This window comes from Zeugodacus cucurbitae, chromosome 5, assembly GCF_028554725.1.
Source record: "Zeugodacus cucurbitae isolate PBARC_wt_2022May chromosome 5, idZeuCucr1.2, whole genome shotgun sequence".
Classification (NCBI taxonomy): Eukaryota; Metazoa; Arthropoda; class Insecta; order Diptera; family Tephritidae; genus Zeugodacus; species Zeugodacus cucurbitae.
In genome coordinates this window covers 31,682,311-31,702,893 of record NC_071670.1, presented here as the reverse complement: position 1 = coordinate 31,702,893, position 20,583 = coordinate 31,682,311, and the positions used below count along the sequence as shown (strand labels likewise).

Genomic DNA, 20,583 nt, shown 5'->3' with positions numbered 1-20,583 from the left:
ATATCAATATTTATTTAACTGTACATCAATATTTATAATAACGATTTGTTATTTTTAAGCATAATTAAGATACACATTTTAGGACACATATTCCAGCAAGTACTTACAAATAAAAGATGGTTCTCCTCTTTCTACTTAAGCATTTTGTACAGATTTTGTAGTTAGATTTAAAGAATTGGAGGAATAAAGAGAGAGAGAGAGAGTAAAGATTATTATAAAATTAAAACCAATTCACCAAAATATATGAGTTTATATAACCATATAACAATGGATAAATATAATGTATTATATAAAATATAAAATAGAATAATGTTAGTATTTATAGTCTTAAATATTTCAAAATTTTATCCAAATTTAGGTTTATATCATACTCATATATATTTATTTCCCAAATCTAGTTGTTTTTCTTGATTGCATTTTGAAGACATAAATCCCATCATAAAAATATTTTCTCCGTAGACATCCTTTTAACACCTTACGTTTATTATTTTTTAATATTAATTATATATTATAATAGAATACCATTATTGAGAGAGCTAAACAAATAAGATGTGTAAGATAACATGTTATATCTAGTGTTCGATCGCATAATTGATATTAGCCTCAGAATCGGCCAAAAATTAGGAATCGGTCCGACACTAGTTCCAATCATAAATCTACGGTATATGTACCTTCTTTTAACAACTCAAATATTTGGTTGCTCGTATATGTATATGAAAAATAATTTATTGGACGGTGCGTCACCGAATATTATTTTAATACTCTCGCAACAAAAGTTGCTAAGAAAGTATTATAGTTTTGTTCACATAACGGTTGTTTGTAAGTCATAAAACTAAACGAGTTAGATATAGGGTTATATATATCCGTCCGTCCGTCCGTGCAACGGATAACTTGAGTAAAAATTGAGATATCTTGATGGAACTTGGAACACACGTTCCTTGGGACCGTGAGAGGGTTGCTTTCGAAAATGGGCAAAATCGGACCACTGCCACGCCCACAAAATGGCGAAAACCGAAAACACATAAAGTGTCATAACTAAGCCATAAATAAAGTTATAAAAGTAAAATTTGGAATAGAGGATCGCACTAGGAAGGGGCATATTTGGATGTATTTTTTTTTGGGAAAGTGGGCGTGGCCCCGCCTTCAAACCGGTTATTTGTTATAACTCGCAAACCAATAAAGCTATATAAACCAAACTTTCTGCAGTCAGTTCTCTTACATACCCCACCACACAATGAAAATATTTGAAATCGGATAATAACCACGCCCACCTCCCATACAAAGGTTAGGTTGAAAATTACTAAAAGTGAGTTAACTCAGTAAAGAAAAACGCCAGAAACACTAAATTTCACATAAGGAATGGCAGATAGAAGCTGCACTCAGATTTTTTTTACAAAATGGAAAATGGACGTGGCATCGCCCACTTATGGGTCGAAAACCATATCTTAGGAACTACTCGACCGATTTCAATGAAACTTGGTTTGTAATAGTTTTCTTACATCCCAATGATATGTTGTGAAAATAGGCCAAATCGCTTCACAACCACGCCAACTTCTATATACCAGAACTTTGAAGACGATCTGAATCGTTAACTTTACAATATATAAAGTAAGCACTAGTGAAGATATCGATGCTGAACTTTGCATAAATACTACGTTTATAGTGTGGCAGCCCCATTCTAAAAATTGCCGAAATCGGACCATAGGTTGTCAAGGCCCTATATATCGAACATGAGGACCTCGGTGCTTCTAACCTAATATTAGGGTTTCCAACTTTCAATGGACTTTATACAATATATATGACGAATATGTGGGTCAAATTGTGTATTATATAATATTAATAAAGTTAAATAAAAAATTGCGAGAGTATAAAATGTTCGGTTACACCCGAACTTAGCCCTTCCTTACTTGTTTTGTATATATATATTCATATTGAAATCATTACGTGGTACGACAAATATTCTGATACTGGATGAATGCTCTCCACTTACCTCTTTTTTTCGCTTCTATGTAATAACCTAAAATTGGACCACGCCCAGATGGCCCATTAATCCAATGCATTTCCACGCTACTCAATGTCTTCGTAAGTATCAAATCACGCGGCGCCACCGGTGAACCCTCCTGTGGGCCAGTGGTGACATTTTCGCTAACAGCCGGACCATATTCGATTGTCTGCGCACGTACTGTAAATGTATAGGTGACCTCCTCTTCGAGATTTTGTACCTTTAATGTTGTGCCGGAAACTTTTTGTTTGACTTGTTTGCTGAATTCTGTAAATGTTATTATTATTAAGGATATCTTTATTTGTTTTCATAAAACCTTACTTTCGTTCTCCTCAGTGGTCTCATAGGTAACCAGATAGCCTAATATTTCGCCATTAGGAAATCGCGGTGGATCCCAAGACACCTTTAAACTTTGCATTGTGATCTCTTCAAAACGTAAGTTGAGTGGTGCACTTGGTAGTCCTTGTAAGGTTTTCACAGTAATTGGTGCCGACCGTGGGCCGTCGCCAGCGGGATTGAAGGCCAGTAATTGAATGCGATATTCAGTGAATTTATCTAAAAACACTAAACTATGCGAAGTGGCAGTTGCTGAAACTACTTCAATCTCTTCTTCCCATTTGCGTCCCTCTTCTAGTTTTTGTGGAGAGTCGATAACCAAGTAGAATATTTTGTAGCCTAATAGATCACCATTTTGCATGCTTTGCTTTGGCGGTTTCCAGCGTAAACGCACTTCGGTGCTGGATATCGGTGCGGCATCGACTGCGCGCGGTTCACCGGTCGGCACAGCTTCACCAACGTATACAGCTACTGGTGGTGATGCCGGTCCGGGACCTTGTGAGTTGAACGGCAGAACAACGATTTCGTAATTACGATCTTGTTGCAAATCTGAGAGTACCACATTATTCACATTAATGCCCATCACATCCGTTTTAGGTGTAGCCTGTAGCGCAGTTGGAAAATCGGCCAATTGTTGATACAAAATGCGATAACCACCGGTGGCCGCATCGCCATTCCACATTGCAGTCTCCAAAGCATTCCATTGTACACGCACTGAAGTGGTTGTGATTGGTACTACTTTCAGACCGCCTACGCCTGAGGATGGTGCAGCTGGCAATGTGCGCACTACAATGCTTTCCCGACTGAAAGCGGACGGTCCCAAATCATTGGTGGCTTGTATGCGGAATTGGTATGTAGTATATGGTTTAAAGTTTGTAGCTGTGTAAGAGGTGAGTGCGGGATCGACGCGCTCTGGCAGCAGCGACCAAGGACCATCATTTTCACGCATCTGTACAGTATAGTAACGAAGCGGCGCGAAGCCATCACGTCCAGGGGTCCAACTGAAAGTTATCTGGTGAGCCTGCACTTGACTGCGTGAAATCTGTGGCATCGAAGGTGGTTGGGGACGTTCACGATTATTCGTTGTGTAAACCAATGCCGAAGCGGTTTTGCCCCAACCAAGTCGAGTTTGTGCTGTCACGCTAAATATGTAATAACGTTCAGCGAGCAGTTGTGTTGCTCGATATGTACGATCCGAAGGTGGAAACTCGCGGCTGTAATTTAAATTTGCGCTGCCATTAAGAGAATAGGTAACTTGATACGCAAGAATCTCTCCGTTTGGATCGTCAGGCACATCCCATATAATCCGGGCCGTTGAAAAGGACACGTCAGGAAAACTAACGTTTGACGGTGCTCCGGGAGTGTCTTCAAACGTTTGCACACGTACCGGTGGCGTACTCAATGCACCATCTCCGAGGCGCGTAAAAGCGAGCACTTGTATATGATAGACCACAAATTTTTTCAGTTCCGTAAGCGTAGTGGTGAAGGAGGCATTGTTGGATATTGTTTTATGTAACACCTGACCGCCGCGATTGGTGGCGGCATAGAATACTTTGAAACCATCAATTTGTCCATTGCGATGTTGTTTCGGCACTTCGCCCCATCGTACGACAATAGTCGTGGAAGAAGTGGCGTTAGCCTGTACATCAAGTGGTCCATAAGACGGCACAGCCTCGCGTGTGCGCTCAGTAGCTACAGTACTGTGCCTGAAACCAAAATAGTTTTCATTTAATTATAATTAAGATTAATGATATAAGTATTGAATTGTAATTAATAAACAACTCTGTGTTTTGGGCTAATGGAAGTAGGTACCCATAGATTCGTAATAAATATAACTTACTTTGAACATCCGACGTCGTTACAAGCGCTCATTACAACATCGTAAACCGTCCACTCTTCCAATCCTTCCAACACATGTGAATTGGCAGTGTGATCCTCGATCATTACGCTTTTTGCTTGCACTCGCGTATCGCTTTCCAGCTGCCTATAAGTGATATTATAGCCGCGTGGATTTCCGAACCATTCGGTTTGTTGCAAAGGAATCCAACGCACGCGTAATTGTGTGGCACTCATGGCACGCACTGTTACATTGAAAGGTGGATGCATCGGACGTGCTTGTATTGTTTGGAAGTCCTTGGTAGATTCCGATGGTTGCGAAGTGCCGACCACATTTGTAGCACTCAGCCTTAGACGGTACTGCGTAAAAGGCATGAGCCCTGTAACAGTGAGAGTTTCCGCATCAGGATCAGATATTTCACAAACTGTAAACCAAGTGACATTGCGTGCAGTTTGTGCCTCCACTTTCCATTTGGTGATTGATGAGTTGCCATCGAAGCCGGGTGTAAATTGTAGTACAACTGAGAACGCTTCAATATTCGAAAGAGCTAAATTAGTTGGTGGATGTGGCAACACCGGCTCCACACCCGATTGTATAGTGGCAGTTTTGGCTGGTCCAGCACCAACCTTTGTCCATGCACGTATTTCAAACCAATAATGTGTTGTGGCTTGCAATTGTGTGACTGTAAGTTCGGTATCTTCGGCTGTCAGATTGACAGCTTTGAGCGTATCTGGGCGATCCTTCACTTGATAACGCACACTGTAGCCAGTAAGAATGCCGTTTGTGTTTCTTGGTGGTGACCAGAGTACCTTCACTGAACGATCCGATACATCGTCAAAGTGCAATGCCATTATCTCATCTGGCACATCTTCCATTGTCTTCACGGGTATTTTGTAACTGCTTACACCATCACCGGGATCTGTAAAACACAGCACGGTGATATTGTATTCGGTGAACTTATCCAAACCCGTCATTATTGCAGTCTGTTCCGCTAATGGATCGAGTAAACTTGGTGGCACCGTTATCATGCGTTCCTCGATATCGCGTGGTTCGCCGTCGATAATTTCCGCGCGCCAGGCTTGTAATTTGTAGCCTTGATTAATGCCATTAATTTGCTGTGGATTCGGTGGTGTCCAGCTAACTCGTATTGAAGTCGAATTAATGGCACTGACTTTGACAAATGTAGGCGGTGCTTCCGGTACACCTTCCTTCGTCTTGATCTTGGAACCTTCTGTATAGGCACCAACACCCATATTATTGTAAGCGGCAATTTGTACGATGTAATCCTTCCAAGTGATAAGTTCTTGTATTAGGAAGGTGCGTTGTGCTTCATTGGTTATATTCTGATATGTCCAAGGTACATTGTTGTAGCCGTAGAGTCGATAACGTAAGATATAACCAAGTATCTGTCCATTGCGGTGCTCCTCCAGTGGTGGCTGCCATTGGGTAATTATTTCTGACATCGAACGTGCCGAACCGACAAAGCCGACAGGCGGGCCAGAAGGTGCTGAGGGGGTAGTGGTAAAAAAGTTCAAGATTAGCTAACTGTAGCCAGTAATTTAGGAATGCAATTTGATGTAAGATTTATGTAAATGTACCTCGGTGAAGCGGTAATTCTACAAATTATTTTACACAGCCGGTATTTTTTAGGCGCATAACGACAAAGAGGAATACAATAGCGTTAATACACTTGTGTTAGCGTTAATTATTCATAAATTTCAACATTTTTAAATTTAACTCAAATTAAATTTCAATAATAATATCCACAAAAAAAATCGAATAATAATTATGAGATAGTAATAAGCAACAACATAAATACAGGAAGTTAAAAATTTTTTTTAATACATTTTAAGTTAATATTACTTTAAAAGCTTTAGTGCGCCGAGGTCTACGGTGTGGTGTCTCTGTGTTTTTCTAATTTCGATATCAATAATACGAGTAACCGAATCTAAAGCATATCGTTTTGAAAAATAATATTCGTCTATAACTCCTTATTACGTATTTACTGTTTATTATTAGAAAGTGCCCAAGTAGATTGCCAACACAATTCTTCTATTTTGTTATATATATACACTAATACCAAATTAAATAGTCCGGCTATGATTATTATAGCTGGAAGCCTTATCAAGGGAATTTTCTCACATCAGGCATAAACGGTTTCTAATCAAACTTCCGGTGGACCTCTTTGATTTCACTGTAGCGTTTTTACTATTTTTAAAATGGACGTATTTATTGATGCCTTCGGTCTGTTGTAATCGATGTTGTCATACTTTTATCATAATTAAATTAATAAGAAATAAAATCACCAACAACTTTTCCGTTGGCCTATTTTCATAACGAAAAGGCATTTAATTAAGTACTTTTTAATTTCGGTTACCATGTTGACCATCCAAAAAATGAAGTGTAAAAATGCTGTTATAATAATGCCGTTAATTGTGAACAATTTAAAGATGATATAGACGTAAAAACTGTGTACCTATTCTTATATCATCTTTATTTATGATAACTAACGGCTGATCCAAGTGGAGGTACTTTTTTCAATAGTTTTTTTTTTGACAGATCACGCGTGAGTCGTGTCAAGCTGTCATGTTATTTTTGTTCTGTACTGTACATAATCCCGCTACTGAGCATACTATTCCTAATGCAATCATTTGACGCATTCTACATCGATATCTTAAATTGTAAGCGTTAAAGTACAGATTGTGCAAGAACTGAAGCCGCTCGACTATCGCAAGCGACATCGCTTCTCTCTATGGACTCTTGAAAAGTTCCAAGAAGATCCGACGTTTTCTAGTCAAAGTCTGGTCAGCGTTGAGGCCCATTTCTGGCTCAATTGGTATGTAAATAAGCAAAATTCCCGCATTTGGAACGAAGGGCAACCTGAAGAGATTCAAGAGCTGTTATGCCATCGAGAAAAATCAACGATTTAGTGTGGTTTGTGGGCCGGTGCAATCATCGGTTTATAATTCTTCAAAAATAATACCGATGAGAACATAACCGTCAATGGCGAACGTTATCGTGGCATTATAACCGACTATTTCATGTCTGAAATTTAAGCTCGTGATTCCCACCATATTTGGTTTCAACAAGACGGCACCACTTCACATCAATCAATGGATTTATTGAGAGAACACTTCGGTGGCAGATAATTTCATATTTTGGTCCGGTCGATTGTGATATCACACCGTTAGACTTTTTCCTGTCGGGACATGTAAAGTCTTAAGTCAGTCGAAATGCTTGAACGAGTCATCGATAATTGGATTGAACGGATGGACCATCTGAGACGTAGTGGTGGTCAACATTTGAAAGAGATAATCTTTTTTTAAAGAAATAAATGCCAAAGAATTGTCTTGTCAATGAATTTTGAGTTTTCTGTGTTTTTTCTTTAAAAATGTAATGAACCTCGAAATGGATCACCCTTTATAATTATTTATAAATTGTTCGCCTGTGATATTCTAAAATTTTTATAAATCTCGTAATATAAATGAAACTATACACTTTCTCTTGGTTTTACCATAAGTTAAACAATTTAGTATGGAAAAGCTCAGCTTATGTGCAACATTTAAAAAACACAAAAAAATTAGATCATGGTTGAAGCTAGTTTAATTAAAATTGTAAAATATTAAAACAATTATAGCAAAATCGGAAGGAAAACCAAATTTTAAACACAATTTACTAAACAAAGCTTTTTCAACTAAATAATTTTCCTTTTAAAATTCGATATCATATATTTTTTTATAAATTACTTACCTTCCTGCGGCAATTCCACAATATTACTCGGCTCCGATGGGGAGCCCTCGCCTACACGATTCACAGCACTCACACGAAACTGATACACAGTGGCCGCTTTTAGGTTCTTCAATAGAGTCCAACGTTGAACTGCCGAAACATTGCTCAGTTCCGTCACCCAATTGAGTAATGGTTCTGGAACTGGACCTACGAATTTTTCTGTGATTGTTAATGATTCGAAGACGAGATAGAGTGAGAGATAAAATGTGGGGTTTGGGAGAGAAGAAAATAGTTAAATAGTGTAGGAGGATAAAGGATAGCATATAAGAGAAGTAATAAGGTTAAAACGATAGCGGTGTGGAAAACGAAAAGTATTAGTGCAAAATTTTCAATAAAAATCAGTTAACCAGTCACCAAAATAAAATTATATAATTAAGTATATTATAAATCAATTAAGATATTTAATAAAAAAAATTAGAACGGTTGGAAGACGATTACAAAAATTTATATTCGAGTTGTAAATTAAAACCAAGAAATTGATATTATTCAAGGAATGGGATAATGTAAAGATATTTTTAAATATGGTATATAGAAGGCATATTTATGTGGGAAAGTCATGTTTATCCAAGGTCATGTAAGATAGGCGCGCGTAGTCGACAGTTTAGTGAGCACCCAGAGTTGAGTTTGTTGTTGATTTTAGAGTGTGAGTACGTGTACATTGGCGTGTGTAGACGTGCCAGAGTATGCGTGTGTGTATTCAGTGTAAAAATATATTATATATTTTTGTGCAAAAAGAAAGAGAAGAAAGAAAAAACGTAGTTTTGATTTGTGAAAATTTGATATATTCTTGTTTTGGTGCACTATGCAAGTTGAAATGCATATTGCACTTTGTTGCTTGTTGTCACAACACATACTTAAATATGTACGAGTATTTTCGAAAAATTCTAATGAAAATCAAGCACAAAATCAAACCAATTGTGGCAACAGAAAATCTTTTCTTCAGTGCAATCTTTGTGAAATGCTTGTTTACTACTCTATTTGAATTTTTATTGCCTGACTGTTGTGGTATGTAGCATTGCGTGAAATTAGAATTTAATTGAATTCCATTTAATTTTCCATTTTCAGACTCGAAACAAAGAGAGAACATTTTGAGCATATACATAAAAGTAATTTCATCATATTTTGGCCGAAATTTGTGTGCGTTATATGCCTACGTAGAAGGTGATCGTGTGTGCTTCTTGCTAGGCTCTTTACAATTAATTTGTAATTCTTTAGCTACAACTTCTGAAAGTAGAATACAATTCAGTTTTATTTTTTACAAAGGTATCATGAATTTAGTTTTTGGAAAATGCTTAATTTAATTTTCTAACTAAAGTACAGTAGAAGTAAATGCATTGTTTAATACGAAAATGTTCTACTTTTATTAAAAATATTCTTCTGCTGCAAGCGAACTTAGATATATTTTAAATACAGCAATCACAACTCAATTAACTGTTATTGTTACTGTGATCTAACTAAAACCAATAAACGGCTATAGGTACTGTGATCGAATCAGAATCACTGAACTGTTGTGATCGAACTTGAAACATAGAAATGCCATTGTGATTGTAATTCGCTGCTGTTTACAAAAAAATATCGCAGTTGCTATATACGATTTTCATCACAGTGAAAAAATCACCAGTAGTGAAATATCGCTCATCAATATAAGAAAGCCCACACCTCAATTATCAAACTTATGTTTCACACTTATATATCTATAATAAATCAATATTAACCAAAGTGATGAAAATAATACTTTTGTTTCTCTTTAAGCTTTAGACTTCAATTGTGATTTAAATTTAAAACGTATAGATGGTGATCTGATGCAATATGTTGTGAAGTGCTCTTATGTACATATGTATGTATGAATGTATGTGACCTTACATTTTCCCTACAGATAAATCAAAGCGATGTGAACTACTTTAAAGCTAACTTTTGGTCAAACTGTCGACTATCTCTATTCAAACATCATCAATTACAATTTTAGGCAAAATCTATTTTTACTTCCTGATACTAGAACAAACTAAAATTTTCGAGGAATAGGAGTATACTCAGATTTTCGATGTTAGCTTCCAAAAACGAAATATTCAGTTCGAAAAAAGGACTTTTTAAAAAAATTATTATTAAGTATCGAATATAAATAGTCACCAAAAGATCCATATGGATATAATCTACATTCCCCTCTTAATTCAATGGTGTATAAAATTTTTGTGTGAATCTTACATTATGGATGCTATGAAGGGTCAATGTTTGATCTTCAAAAAAAATTATATATCGGAAAAATACTGGACTCGTTTGAATTAAAGCTCAAAATTAAAGGAATGTTCTACTGAAAGTTCAGAAAATTCTGCCTGAGCTTTAAACCGAATAATGTCTAAATACTGTTGTTGAACTATCGCTTAATATTTGTTTGAATTCTCCGCATTTTAATATTGACAGTCTTTCTCTAAGGTGACGTCGTCGGTATAGTGTGTTTCTCTATAACAACATCAAAATGGATTCAAACAAAGAGTAGTCAAAGAGAATATTATTATGTTTTCCTTTTGCTTTACATGCTAGAAAAATATCCCGTACGAATTCTCTTGAAAAATTATCCATCGATATTTATCTATATTATAAATATTTGACAAGTTTGTAAGCAGAAAAATAATTATTTACTGATTTCATAAATATGAAATCGGCAAAAACACATACATATGCACGTACTACATATGAGTACTTTTGCTTGAATGAATCCAACACCCTGCATAAAACCATAATACTCAATACCATTTACATATGTACATATGCCTATTAAAATATTTTAGCTTTTTAAAAATAATGAGTTCACACACTTACCTAGTTCGGAGACTTCGCGCCGTTGCACGATGAACTTCAGTATCGGACTATTACCATCAAAGCCCGGCGTCCATGAAACGTTGATAGACCGTTGGTTGGGCGCATCGAGACGCGCCACTTTCACATTGCTCGGTGGGAACGGTAATTCGATGACACTTAAACGCGCCGAACGCGTCTCATTGCCGCCTGGCGAGGTCACCACACATTGGTATGTGCCCACATCGGAGGCTCGCACCGCTTGTATCTCGAGTGTGCCGTCCGATTGGACGCCGATACGTTGTGAGTTACTAATGGCAGTTGGATGACCTTCACGATACCAGTCGACATTATACGGCACTGTTGGATCACTAGAGACTTTGCATTGCAGTGTCGCATTGAGGCCCAGCAGGACGGTAGTGTCAACCGGAGGCTGAATGATTTGCGTACGAACTGTACGGTGGATGTCCAATAAACATAAAAAAGAGAAATGGAAAAATAAAGAAAAGTTGAATGGTAAGTATTAGAAAAGTTTTGTATGTTTTTTTCCCCGCGTAAACATCTAAATGCAAAAACGGCTGGTGTTGGGAGGAAATTGAATTGCAACTCATGGCATTTTCCTGTTTGCTGTGCCTTCAAAACACATTCCAGTAACGGCCAAAGTTATCCGCTTTGCGCCATTTTTTCATAAAAACGGAGTTTAGGTTATTTGATTGTCTTTGGACGTTGAATGCCGCGAGTTAGTAAACTGCGGATAAAGTGAAACACATATATATGCTCGTATATATTTTATATATGTATATATATATATGTTTCTTTGCTATGCTATCTACAACTACAACTATCGTTGTAGGCATAGCGAGTTCTATATGCGGCCAGTGTAGTTGTATCGCTGAAGGCGTAGAGTTTGTACGCGTAACTCTGCAGGCTCTTACGGAACATATTGCCCAGGTGATGAGTTGAGGTATTTCAGTTTCTACGAGTATTTTCGTTTTTCGAATTTGTAGCATGCAGCGGCATTCTGCCAATGGCTTGATGTTATGAAATTTTAATAGAGTTTGTGCAAATTTGATTTGCCGCCTGTCTGGCATGTACTCCGTCTTCAGTATGCCAATAGATGTTCGGAGAAGTTGACAGCAGCCAGGAATTACGTTAGTGGTTTAGGTAGCTAGTTTCGTATATATTTTGAAAATCAGAGGAACAAGTGCAGTATCAACAAATGTATATGTGTGACAGTTATACTTTTATTTTTAAAAGCTTTATTTGAAGTTCACGTTGATCCATATTCAGAAAATATTTGGTAAACAAATAGCTGAATATTGATTTAAATGACTTTTTATTCAAGTAAAAGTCTACAGTCAAGCTGGACCGGGGTTCGCAGTGGGTCCACACATCATAAAAGAAGAATTCCGGAAAGAAAAACAATGATGGAGAATGGATATTTACTGTATGCAAATGCCTGGACTTCGCTAAGAGAAGCTGAAAAGGTTCAGACCGATAATCATCCTGCATATTGGGGTGTTACAAGCAGGGACCTCAAATAATGATTATTGTTCCGATTGTTCAATGTAAACATCAATCACTTAGAATCGTCATGCGATCTAGTATAAAAGTCTACTAAGTCTAAGTTTTTAAATTAGGGATTTTTATGATTTTCTTCATCGATAATGATGTTTCATGAAGGTTTTTGGTACATATTATTTACATCTTTATTACAGGATTACTAAAATAAATATTATAATGTTTACGGTCCCTGGTTACAAGGATTTCGTTCACTGAATGATGTGCTGTGGATTATACGACCACGTGGCAAAATGAAGAAGGTTAGTTACTGGATATCATAATGTGCGTTTTTATGTTAACTTAATGCGCTTGAATTCGATGCCGTGATATGAGGAGTTTAGGGAACATTAGATCAAAAGTTGTAGTGCATACCTCATATTTTAACTATCGATCTGTCGAGTACTTTAGAGTACTAAGTAGTTCATTTTAATACTTGTTAGTGTTTATTAAAAGTACTTTTCAACCCGTATCGATGATTATTTTAAGAATTGATATCTGAGTTCTTTGGCTACCATTACTGACTAATATTAATAATAATGCTAATAACTATAAAATTAATCAGTTCTTAATCCTCCGTTTTCTTTAATAGTTTTTTGTTGGTTCTAACTAATAGCAACATATCTAAGTAGATTTTATTCGAATGAGTTCGAATGAGTTTATAAAAATTATTTAAAGTTAATATTCAATCTAATTCTAATCGAATAACGACTCAAAACTTATTTTTCTGTCATAAAATAATTTAAGCTGAATGCATGTTATGGCTAGAGGATTAGCTTAATAGCTTATAGCCACTTTTAGCGCACAAGTACAAAAACGAGAGTACTTGCAACTGATGTCCAAATAATTTGCAATTTTCGTGCAGGCTGACAGCGCACCATAGAGAGGCAATTATAAAAGCAATATCCACTACAAGCAAATATACATACACATACGAGACTTACCTAAAACACTGAGATAGGCCTCGCCGTTGACGGTGCCCGCCTCATTCGAGCGCACACACGTGTAGAGGCCAGCGTCCGTTTCGCGCACATTTGACATTAATAAATCACCTGATTCGAGAATTTGTATGCGACTGGATATCTCAACAAGTTGTGTTTCTGTTGTTATCATTCAAATTTTTGTTATGTTTGGTTATTTTCGTCCACCACAGATGGAATGTCGTATAAAACAGCGTTGCGGTAAATAATATGATGTGCATGATGAACGTTCATTGCAGGCGACGGATGAAGTGCAAACAACACAAATGGCGCATTTCCGTTTCGTTGAAAATATTATCCAGTATTTGTTATTGTTGTTGCCAAAACATCATGAACATGAACACAACCAGCAGCCAATGCATACGTTTACATATCAAATACCCAATTAAAGAGTACTCGCCGGGTGGGCAGATGTGCGGAAAACCATGATGATCATAATCACGATTTCACGAGCGAATTTAAATTCAAAGTGCGAATGATACCGGTGGACGGTATGACGGGACGGGTGTGGCAGTATGGCGCGCGTGGAATTGTGTCATTATAACCGTTATTTTTGCGGTGGTTATCATTTTGCCAAAAACCGACAGCCGAAATTGTTAGCAGGGCGGTCGTGCATTTTGTCAGACATCGAGGCGACATGGATACAGCAGGTATGGTGAATGGCAATTTTAGTTTGGATGTGCAGCCAATTGTTGGTGTTATTGTGGTTTTCGGCGGTATTTTAACGTTTGTGTAGGCGAAATTAATGCGTTGGTTTTGCGGTAAAAAGGATTTTAGCAACACATTTTAGCATTTTAAAGTACACAGTGCCACATTTTGATTGTGAGCGTAGTTGGTTGTTAGCGGCCATAACGGTGTTTTAGCATTTTAAATGGTCAGTTTGGTTTGTTGGTTGGTTGTAGTTAGTCGCATGGGCACACAAAATTAGAAAAGGAAAACAAAAACAAACATTTCATTAGCATTAGTAGATATTAAAATTCAAGCTTGCGTTATTAAATAATTTGTATAATTATTAATATGTATAATTATTTTATCTGTGGACATTTGTAATATCAGCGTAATTCGCAGGATGCGCGCGAATTGCCACGTGCACAAATTTATGACTTGGCACGCAATTAGTAGATATACATGTTGGGTAATTAAATTAAATGTTAAAGGCGTTGAAAGGGATATAACAATTTAATTATTCACGCGTTCATTCAACTCTTTTACTCGTAATTGTTTATTTGGTAATTGCTTATGCTAAAAACACAGACACTGATATCAAAAAGAATGTAATCTAATAAATAGTATTTCAAATATTTATTCTAGGGAAAATATGATGAATAAAAGCAAAATTCTAAGTTTATGAAAATTAACGAAATTAGATTTCTTGTTAATGGTTAATATTTAAAAAAAAGCATAAAATATAAATATCTTATTCAAATCAATTATTTTTTTAATATTCAAAAAAGTCACTCTGTTTTTTTCTGAATTATTATAACAAATTAAAAACACACTATGTTGAGAAATAAATTGTATTTTTCATTTCTTTTATAATGGGTAATCCAAGTGGAGGGAATTTTTTCAATAGTCTTTTTTGTTGTTTTTGTTTAGTATTTTTGTTCAGTATTGTTTGGCATTTCATCATGGAAGGACATACGACTGAACGATGTCTACAAATTGTTCAACTTTATTACGAAAATTCACGTTCTGTAAAAAATGTGTTTTGCGCGCTCGCTCATGGTCAACATAATCGCGGTACTGAGCGTACTATTCCCAATACAATCACCCATCTTGAGATTTAGCATTCATTATTGGATAATATTCGACCGAATATACCATGTCCAACACGATGTGAAGAAAATATAGCGGTCGTAGCTGAGAGTTTACACGAAGAACGTGGAGAGTCGATTCGGCGCAGCATCTCGGACTGATGTATGGAACGACTGGGCGCATTTCCCGTCGATATCTCAAATTGAAAGGGTATAAAATACAGCTTATGCAAGAACTGACCGTCCCAAGCGACATCGCTTCGCCTAATAGGCACTTGAAAAGTTCTAATAAGATCCGACGTTTTCGAGTTCAGCGATGAGGCCAATATCTGGCTCAAAGGGTATGTAAACAAACAAAATTGCCACATATGGGAAGAAGAGATTCAAGAGCTGGCATTTCATCTAGAAAAAACAATTGTTTGGTGTGGTTTGTAGGTCGGTGCAATCATCGTTTTATAATTCTAAAAAATAACGCCGGTGAGAACATAACCGTCAATGGCGACCGTAAGCGCGCCATGATAACCGACTTTTTGAAATTGAAGCTCATGATCTCGGCGACATTTTGTTTTAACAACGCAAACAGTCGAAATGCTCGAACGAAACATCGGAAATTGGACTAAACGGATGGACATGATAATAAATATTCCCAATTAAATGTAAATTTTCTGTGTTTTGCTTTCTTAAAAAAAGTAGTAGAAATGGATAAACCTTTATAAAACTAAATTTTTGATAAAAAAAAATTCTTCAAAAAAGTCAGTATTCTTTTATTTAACAAAATTGTACGTAGTCAAGAATAACAAATAAAGAGAGCACTATGTCAAGAAATTAATCGCAATTAAAAAAAAAGTTTTTCTTTTATATACATACATTAGTGCATTTTTCATATATAAAATATTAATTATTATATATTATGTTGTATTATTTTCTAGAAATATTCTTGACCGATGAGGAGAACAAAAGCACTATTTATTCTCCAAGGCACAGTTAATTATGAAAACTCACATATGTTGTTTTCAATGATACTAACTTTTTATATTTTCAATTACATCTAATGAAAAAGTTAGTCCCGGCCTGCCTTTGAACAAAAATATAAAGCTTTTAGTAGAACCATGGCAACATGTCCATACGTATATATGTAGGCGTGTGACATGAAACACCACCAAACTTTGTTTATTCATGTAAAGATAGGCATTTCGTCTAATGAGCGTCTGAGTGTTGCACTTCTAATACTACCGGCAAAAGTTCTAAAAACTTTCGACACTTCACTTCAATGGATGAAATAACATATAACTTTCAACGAAACTTATGTACATAGATCTGTATATTAAATAGACCCAATTGGAAATTAAACACTTCACAAAATATATATGTATGTATGTAGTTCTGCGCTATATCGGAAATAGAATAGGACTTATGTTTATGTCATTATAAGTAAGAACTTCTATATCACCTATTTTAGCTCTGAGTTTGGAGTATATTTTCATTAGTTGACTATCGACAGTAATTTATTTAATTTTTCATTGCTGATTTTATCCAAAATTAAGTTTGCGATGTATATTAGTTGTCTTCGAGCTGCTCTTGTCACCAAAATTGTATTGGAAATCAATAACAAAGTTATCGGGTTGAATTTTATACAAGAGAGTATGCGCATTAAAGTGGTATACTCGTTATCTTCAATTGTACCAACTTTTGTTTTATACATTTTAGACCAGTTTTGCCATTGTGAATGACTCAAATGACAAATGAATGTCAAAAATAAAAATACAAATATTTTCTTATGGATTTTAACCTAAATCAAATTATAAATATTTTAGGAACCAGTATGCCTCAACGTTACTAAAAGTTACAGTTAAACAACAGGTATAATATGTTCGATTGACTACTTCTCAACGTTTGGCCTACAGAAGACAGTTTTTGCTTATATGAAAAGTAGCACAATAAAATGAAAATAAAGCGCTTCCTATACAAAACATATATTTTGGATTGGATCTAAATTTCCTACTGGGCACAAATACCTATCCATCTACATGAGTATCCAAAAAATATCGTGTACATGCCTTCTTCCGAGTTATTAACCTAAGTGCTAAGATTTTTTTATGCGCGTGTGGTTGCGTGTTGCCGCAGTGTTATATTCGGTGCTCTTTCATACAAACATACATATAAACACATTCACTACAAATAACCATACATAACGGCTTATGGCTGCGTGTAATTGTGTAATCGCATTCTCAGCCACCATAGACTTACCGTTGTAAATCCATGTGATGTTGGGATTTGGTGCACCAACTGCTCGACACCAAATAGTTGCGTCCTTGCCATCCAATGCGGTTACATTTTGCGGTGCCTTCTCCATCACCGGCGCCGAGGCTAAGTAAAGAGAAAAAAATGCATGAAAATAAAGTCAAAAGTCGAGCCAATAAAAGTAAAAAAATATATATATAAAAAAGTAAAAAGCAAAAATAAAAATCAAGTTGAGAACGACACAAAGTAACACGAGAGTATAAAAAGGGCAAAAAAAATAGTTTTTAGCGAAAAATATGAGTAAATAGTGTTTAAGTGGAGTTCCAGGCTGGAACGTACAAAAAATCTTAACTGTGCACTTATGTACGCTAAAAATCGGTGGGTGTATGTAAGGAGTGTACCATCAAGTGGCTTATGTCGCTGCCAACCGGCTAACTAGACGGGCTAACAAAGGGTCAGCGCCTGGCCAATTATTCATTTACGAACTTTGACCAGCTAGGCGAGCTAAAAAGGTGTAAGTGCAAATAAAATGGTTCAGAGTGCTTGTGTTATGCCTATATGCCACGTTGTAGGGTTTACTTCAACTTAAACATATCTACGTGTGAACTCTGTTATATGTTAGTGTAAATAGTCAAAGGGATAACGTAAATGTGGTAGGCAAATATGACTTAAAGTGTGAGCATATGGTACGTGCATTTATTATATGGAATATGTATATATTATATTTATGCTTTGCAGGTTTCTATGTCTCTCGCAACATGTTGCATAGAGCATAATACTTTTGTACAACTTACACTTGAGTGAACTCTTTAAAATAACTGAGATGGATTTATTGTTCGTGATACATATAAAAATGATGAGATCGAGCGAGTTTGACATCGCCTACTTTTAGACGACATTTCTTATTCAATATACAATTTATCCGATTCCCATAAAATTTCATACATAATATTATTTTATTCTTTGTTCTTGAAAATTAATATCCGTCCATAAGTTTATCAAGACCCCCTTTTTTCTGCACAAAATTATGTGAGATTTTATGTTCAGTTGCGCCCGCGTATAACACTTCCTTACTTGCTATACACACATAGGACGGCACTATTTTATATTTGAAATAAAATATTCATATACATGCATATATTTGCATGGCATGTTTTTGAGTGCAGACCAAATGGCGTTGAGGTATTAAAATTTTGGCGTGACTGCGGAAATATTACGTTTATTTGTATAATATAAATATATATATGCACATATAATTAAGACTGGGCTGGCGTTGCCGTGTCTACCTGTGTATGTACATATTTACTTTAACACGCATAAAACAAATTTTGAAATATTTGAGTAAAGCCGCTGAGGCTGACTGTTGGTGCCGATAGCAGCATTTGCATATCAAACACGCATGCACAAATACACACTTATATTGCTTAATTGTGGGCAATGAGAATTTTGCGATTTTTGCGTGCCCCTAGGCACACTTACTGCCACTTAATGCATACAAAAAAATAGTACTGTAATAAAGTTTTGGCAGCAGCTGTCAAGGACTTTTGTTTGGCGTTTTACTGTGAAAGATTGGGTTAAAATTTAGAAATCGTATATCCCTATAACTCACAGAGTTAAAATAAAATGTATTTGTATAATAAAAATATTATTTAATATTTATTATTATTATATACAGGATGTGAAGAGTCAGTTTTGAATTCTCTTTGTTATTTTCTGATGATTTGGTGAAAAATCCTCATAATGAAAATTATTGCTGCTGCCACCTATTTAAAAACAAATTCAACATGTAATGTATATCAAAGAATATATAGAATCAAACAATTTGAGATAAAACGCAGTACAATCTGTATACCAAACCAACAGGTTTCCGAACAAAGTCTGTGTGTTATATTTTTTAGAGAATTAAATTTTTTTCAATAAATATTTTTGAAAAGATTTTAGTCCGATAAATTTTTAAAAATAGTTACCTAATTGTAAACGTTAAGTCAAAGAAATTGTAGACCAAGTCATATTGAAAGATATGTACTAATGGGTGAAAAGTGGAAAACATTTTTGGAGCGGTGCTGTCATCTGTTTCTAAATTTCCATGCAATAACTTTCGTAAGATTAATAAAATTATAAATATACATAGGTATCAAAATAAAACTTTTTAAAAAGCCTGGAAGGTGGAATCAAATAATTAATGAACATATAATTAATTAATATGTTCTTATATATCGTATAACCTTTGAAAAACATACTATTAATTTGTAAACAAATTTCCGCCAGCTATTCTTAACATTTAACCTTTTGCGTACTGAATACAACGTATACGACACACCCATTAAAGTCTCCCCTTTTGTTGCACGCGGTTTTACGCACACAATTACTTAATGATGAACACCGTTAACAGTTTCAAAGAAACCAAATGAATAAAATACATTCAAATTAAGTAAAAAATGCAAAATTACATAGTATACTTCTAACAAAAGAAAATTAAATGCAAAGCGGCGAAAATGTCGCCTTTAATTTAAATAATAACCAGCTTACACTTCAGTTGGCAAAGCTGATGGAGTACTGCATACAAATTATTCACCTTTCCTTAAGGGTGTCCAAATGAAATTAATTTAAAAGAGTACATAGTAGCAATTCAGCAAGAAGAAATTATAGTCAAACTGCACGACAAATAAATGGCAGAGTCGAAACAATAAAGGATAAGGAAAACTACGAATACGAAACTAGGGCAGCTGACTTAACGAGCTGCTTAACGCAATTTTACAATGGCATACATATACTTATATTTACATACATAGGTAAGGGCTGCGTAAAAAATTTACGCATTTCAGTTATTCAGAATTGCCAGCAATACGCGGACAGGTCACGGAAGGTCGACGAACGATCACACAATTGCACTGATAAGAGTACAAACATACAAATGTATACAATATGTGGAGTGACAAAAAGGAGAGGAAATGCCTGCATGTGTGCACACATTAACTGCTTTACATGTCCTTAATTAGCACCTGAATATATTGCATTTCGCTTTTCCTTCTCGTTTGTTTCCGCGTCAATAACTGTGTACAATTACAATGCAGTGCCGGCAGCCATAACGATTGTAAGCAGAGCGACAATAACAAATGAAAATTTCGCATGAAAACAATACAGAAAAGTTTGCCCTTTCGTTGTATGCATTTTATAAGCAAAAGGCAACATAAATAAATTCATATTGTGGCTACAATGAAATCAACAATAACAACGAAGCAGTTATGTTCAGTTCATTATGGTTACGAATAAAAAGAATGTGACATTAAT

The 20,583-nt window shown here is 35.7% G+C and overlaps 1 protein-coding gene across 11 annotated transcripts in view; it reads right to left on the bottom strand.

Moving 5' to 3' along the window:
- Positions 1-20,583, bottom strand: part of LOC105219563 (protein sidekick) — an 80,068-nt gene that overhangs the window by 4,782 nt on the left and 54,703 nt on the right. For 3 of the 11 annotated variants that reach the window (XM_054230593.1, XM_054230587.1, XM_054230594.1), the window contains 8 exons: positions 17,299-17,418; positions 13,262-13,417; positions 10,782-11,210; positions 7,926-8,123; positions 4,179-5,682; positions 2,324-4,044; positions 1,991-2,269; positions 108-134 (listed from right to left, as the gene is read on the bottom strand). In XM_054230593.1, the coding sequence (XP_054086568.1) occupies positions 108-134; positions 1,991-2,269; positions 2,324-4,044; positions 4,179-5,682; positions 7,926-8,123; positions 10,782-11,210; positions 13,262-13,417; positions 17,299-17,418 (4,434 nt within the window). The remainder of the gene's footprint in view (positions 1-107; positions 135-1,990; positions 2,270-2,323; positions 4,045-4,178; positions 5,683-7,925; positions 8,124-10,781; positions 11,211-13,261; positions 13,418-17,298; positions 17,419-20,583) is intronic. The other 8 variants (XM_054230588.1, XM_054230595.1, XM_054230591.1 and 5 more) reach the window with 5 other exon arrangements.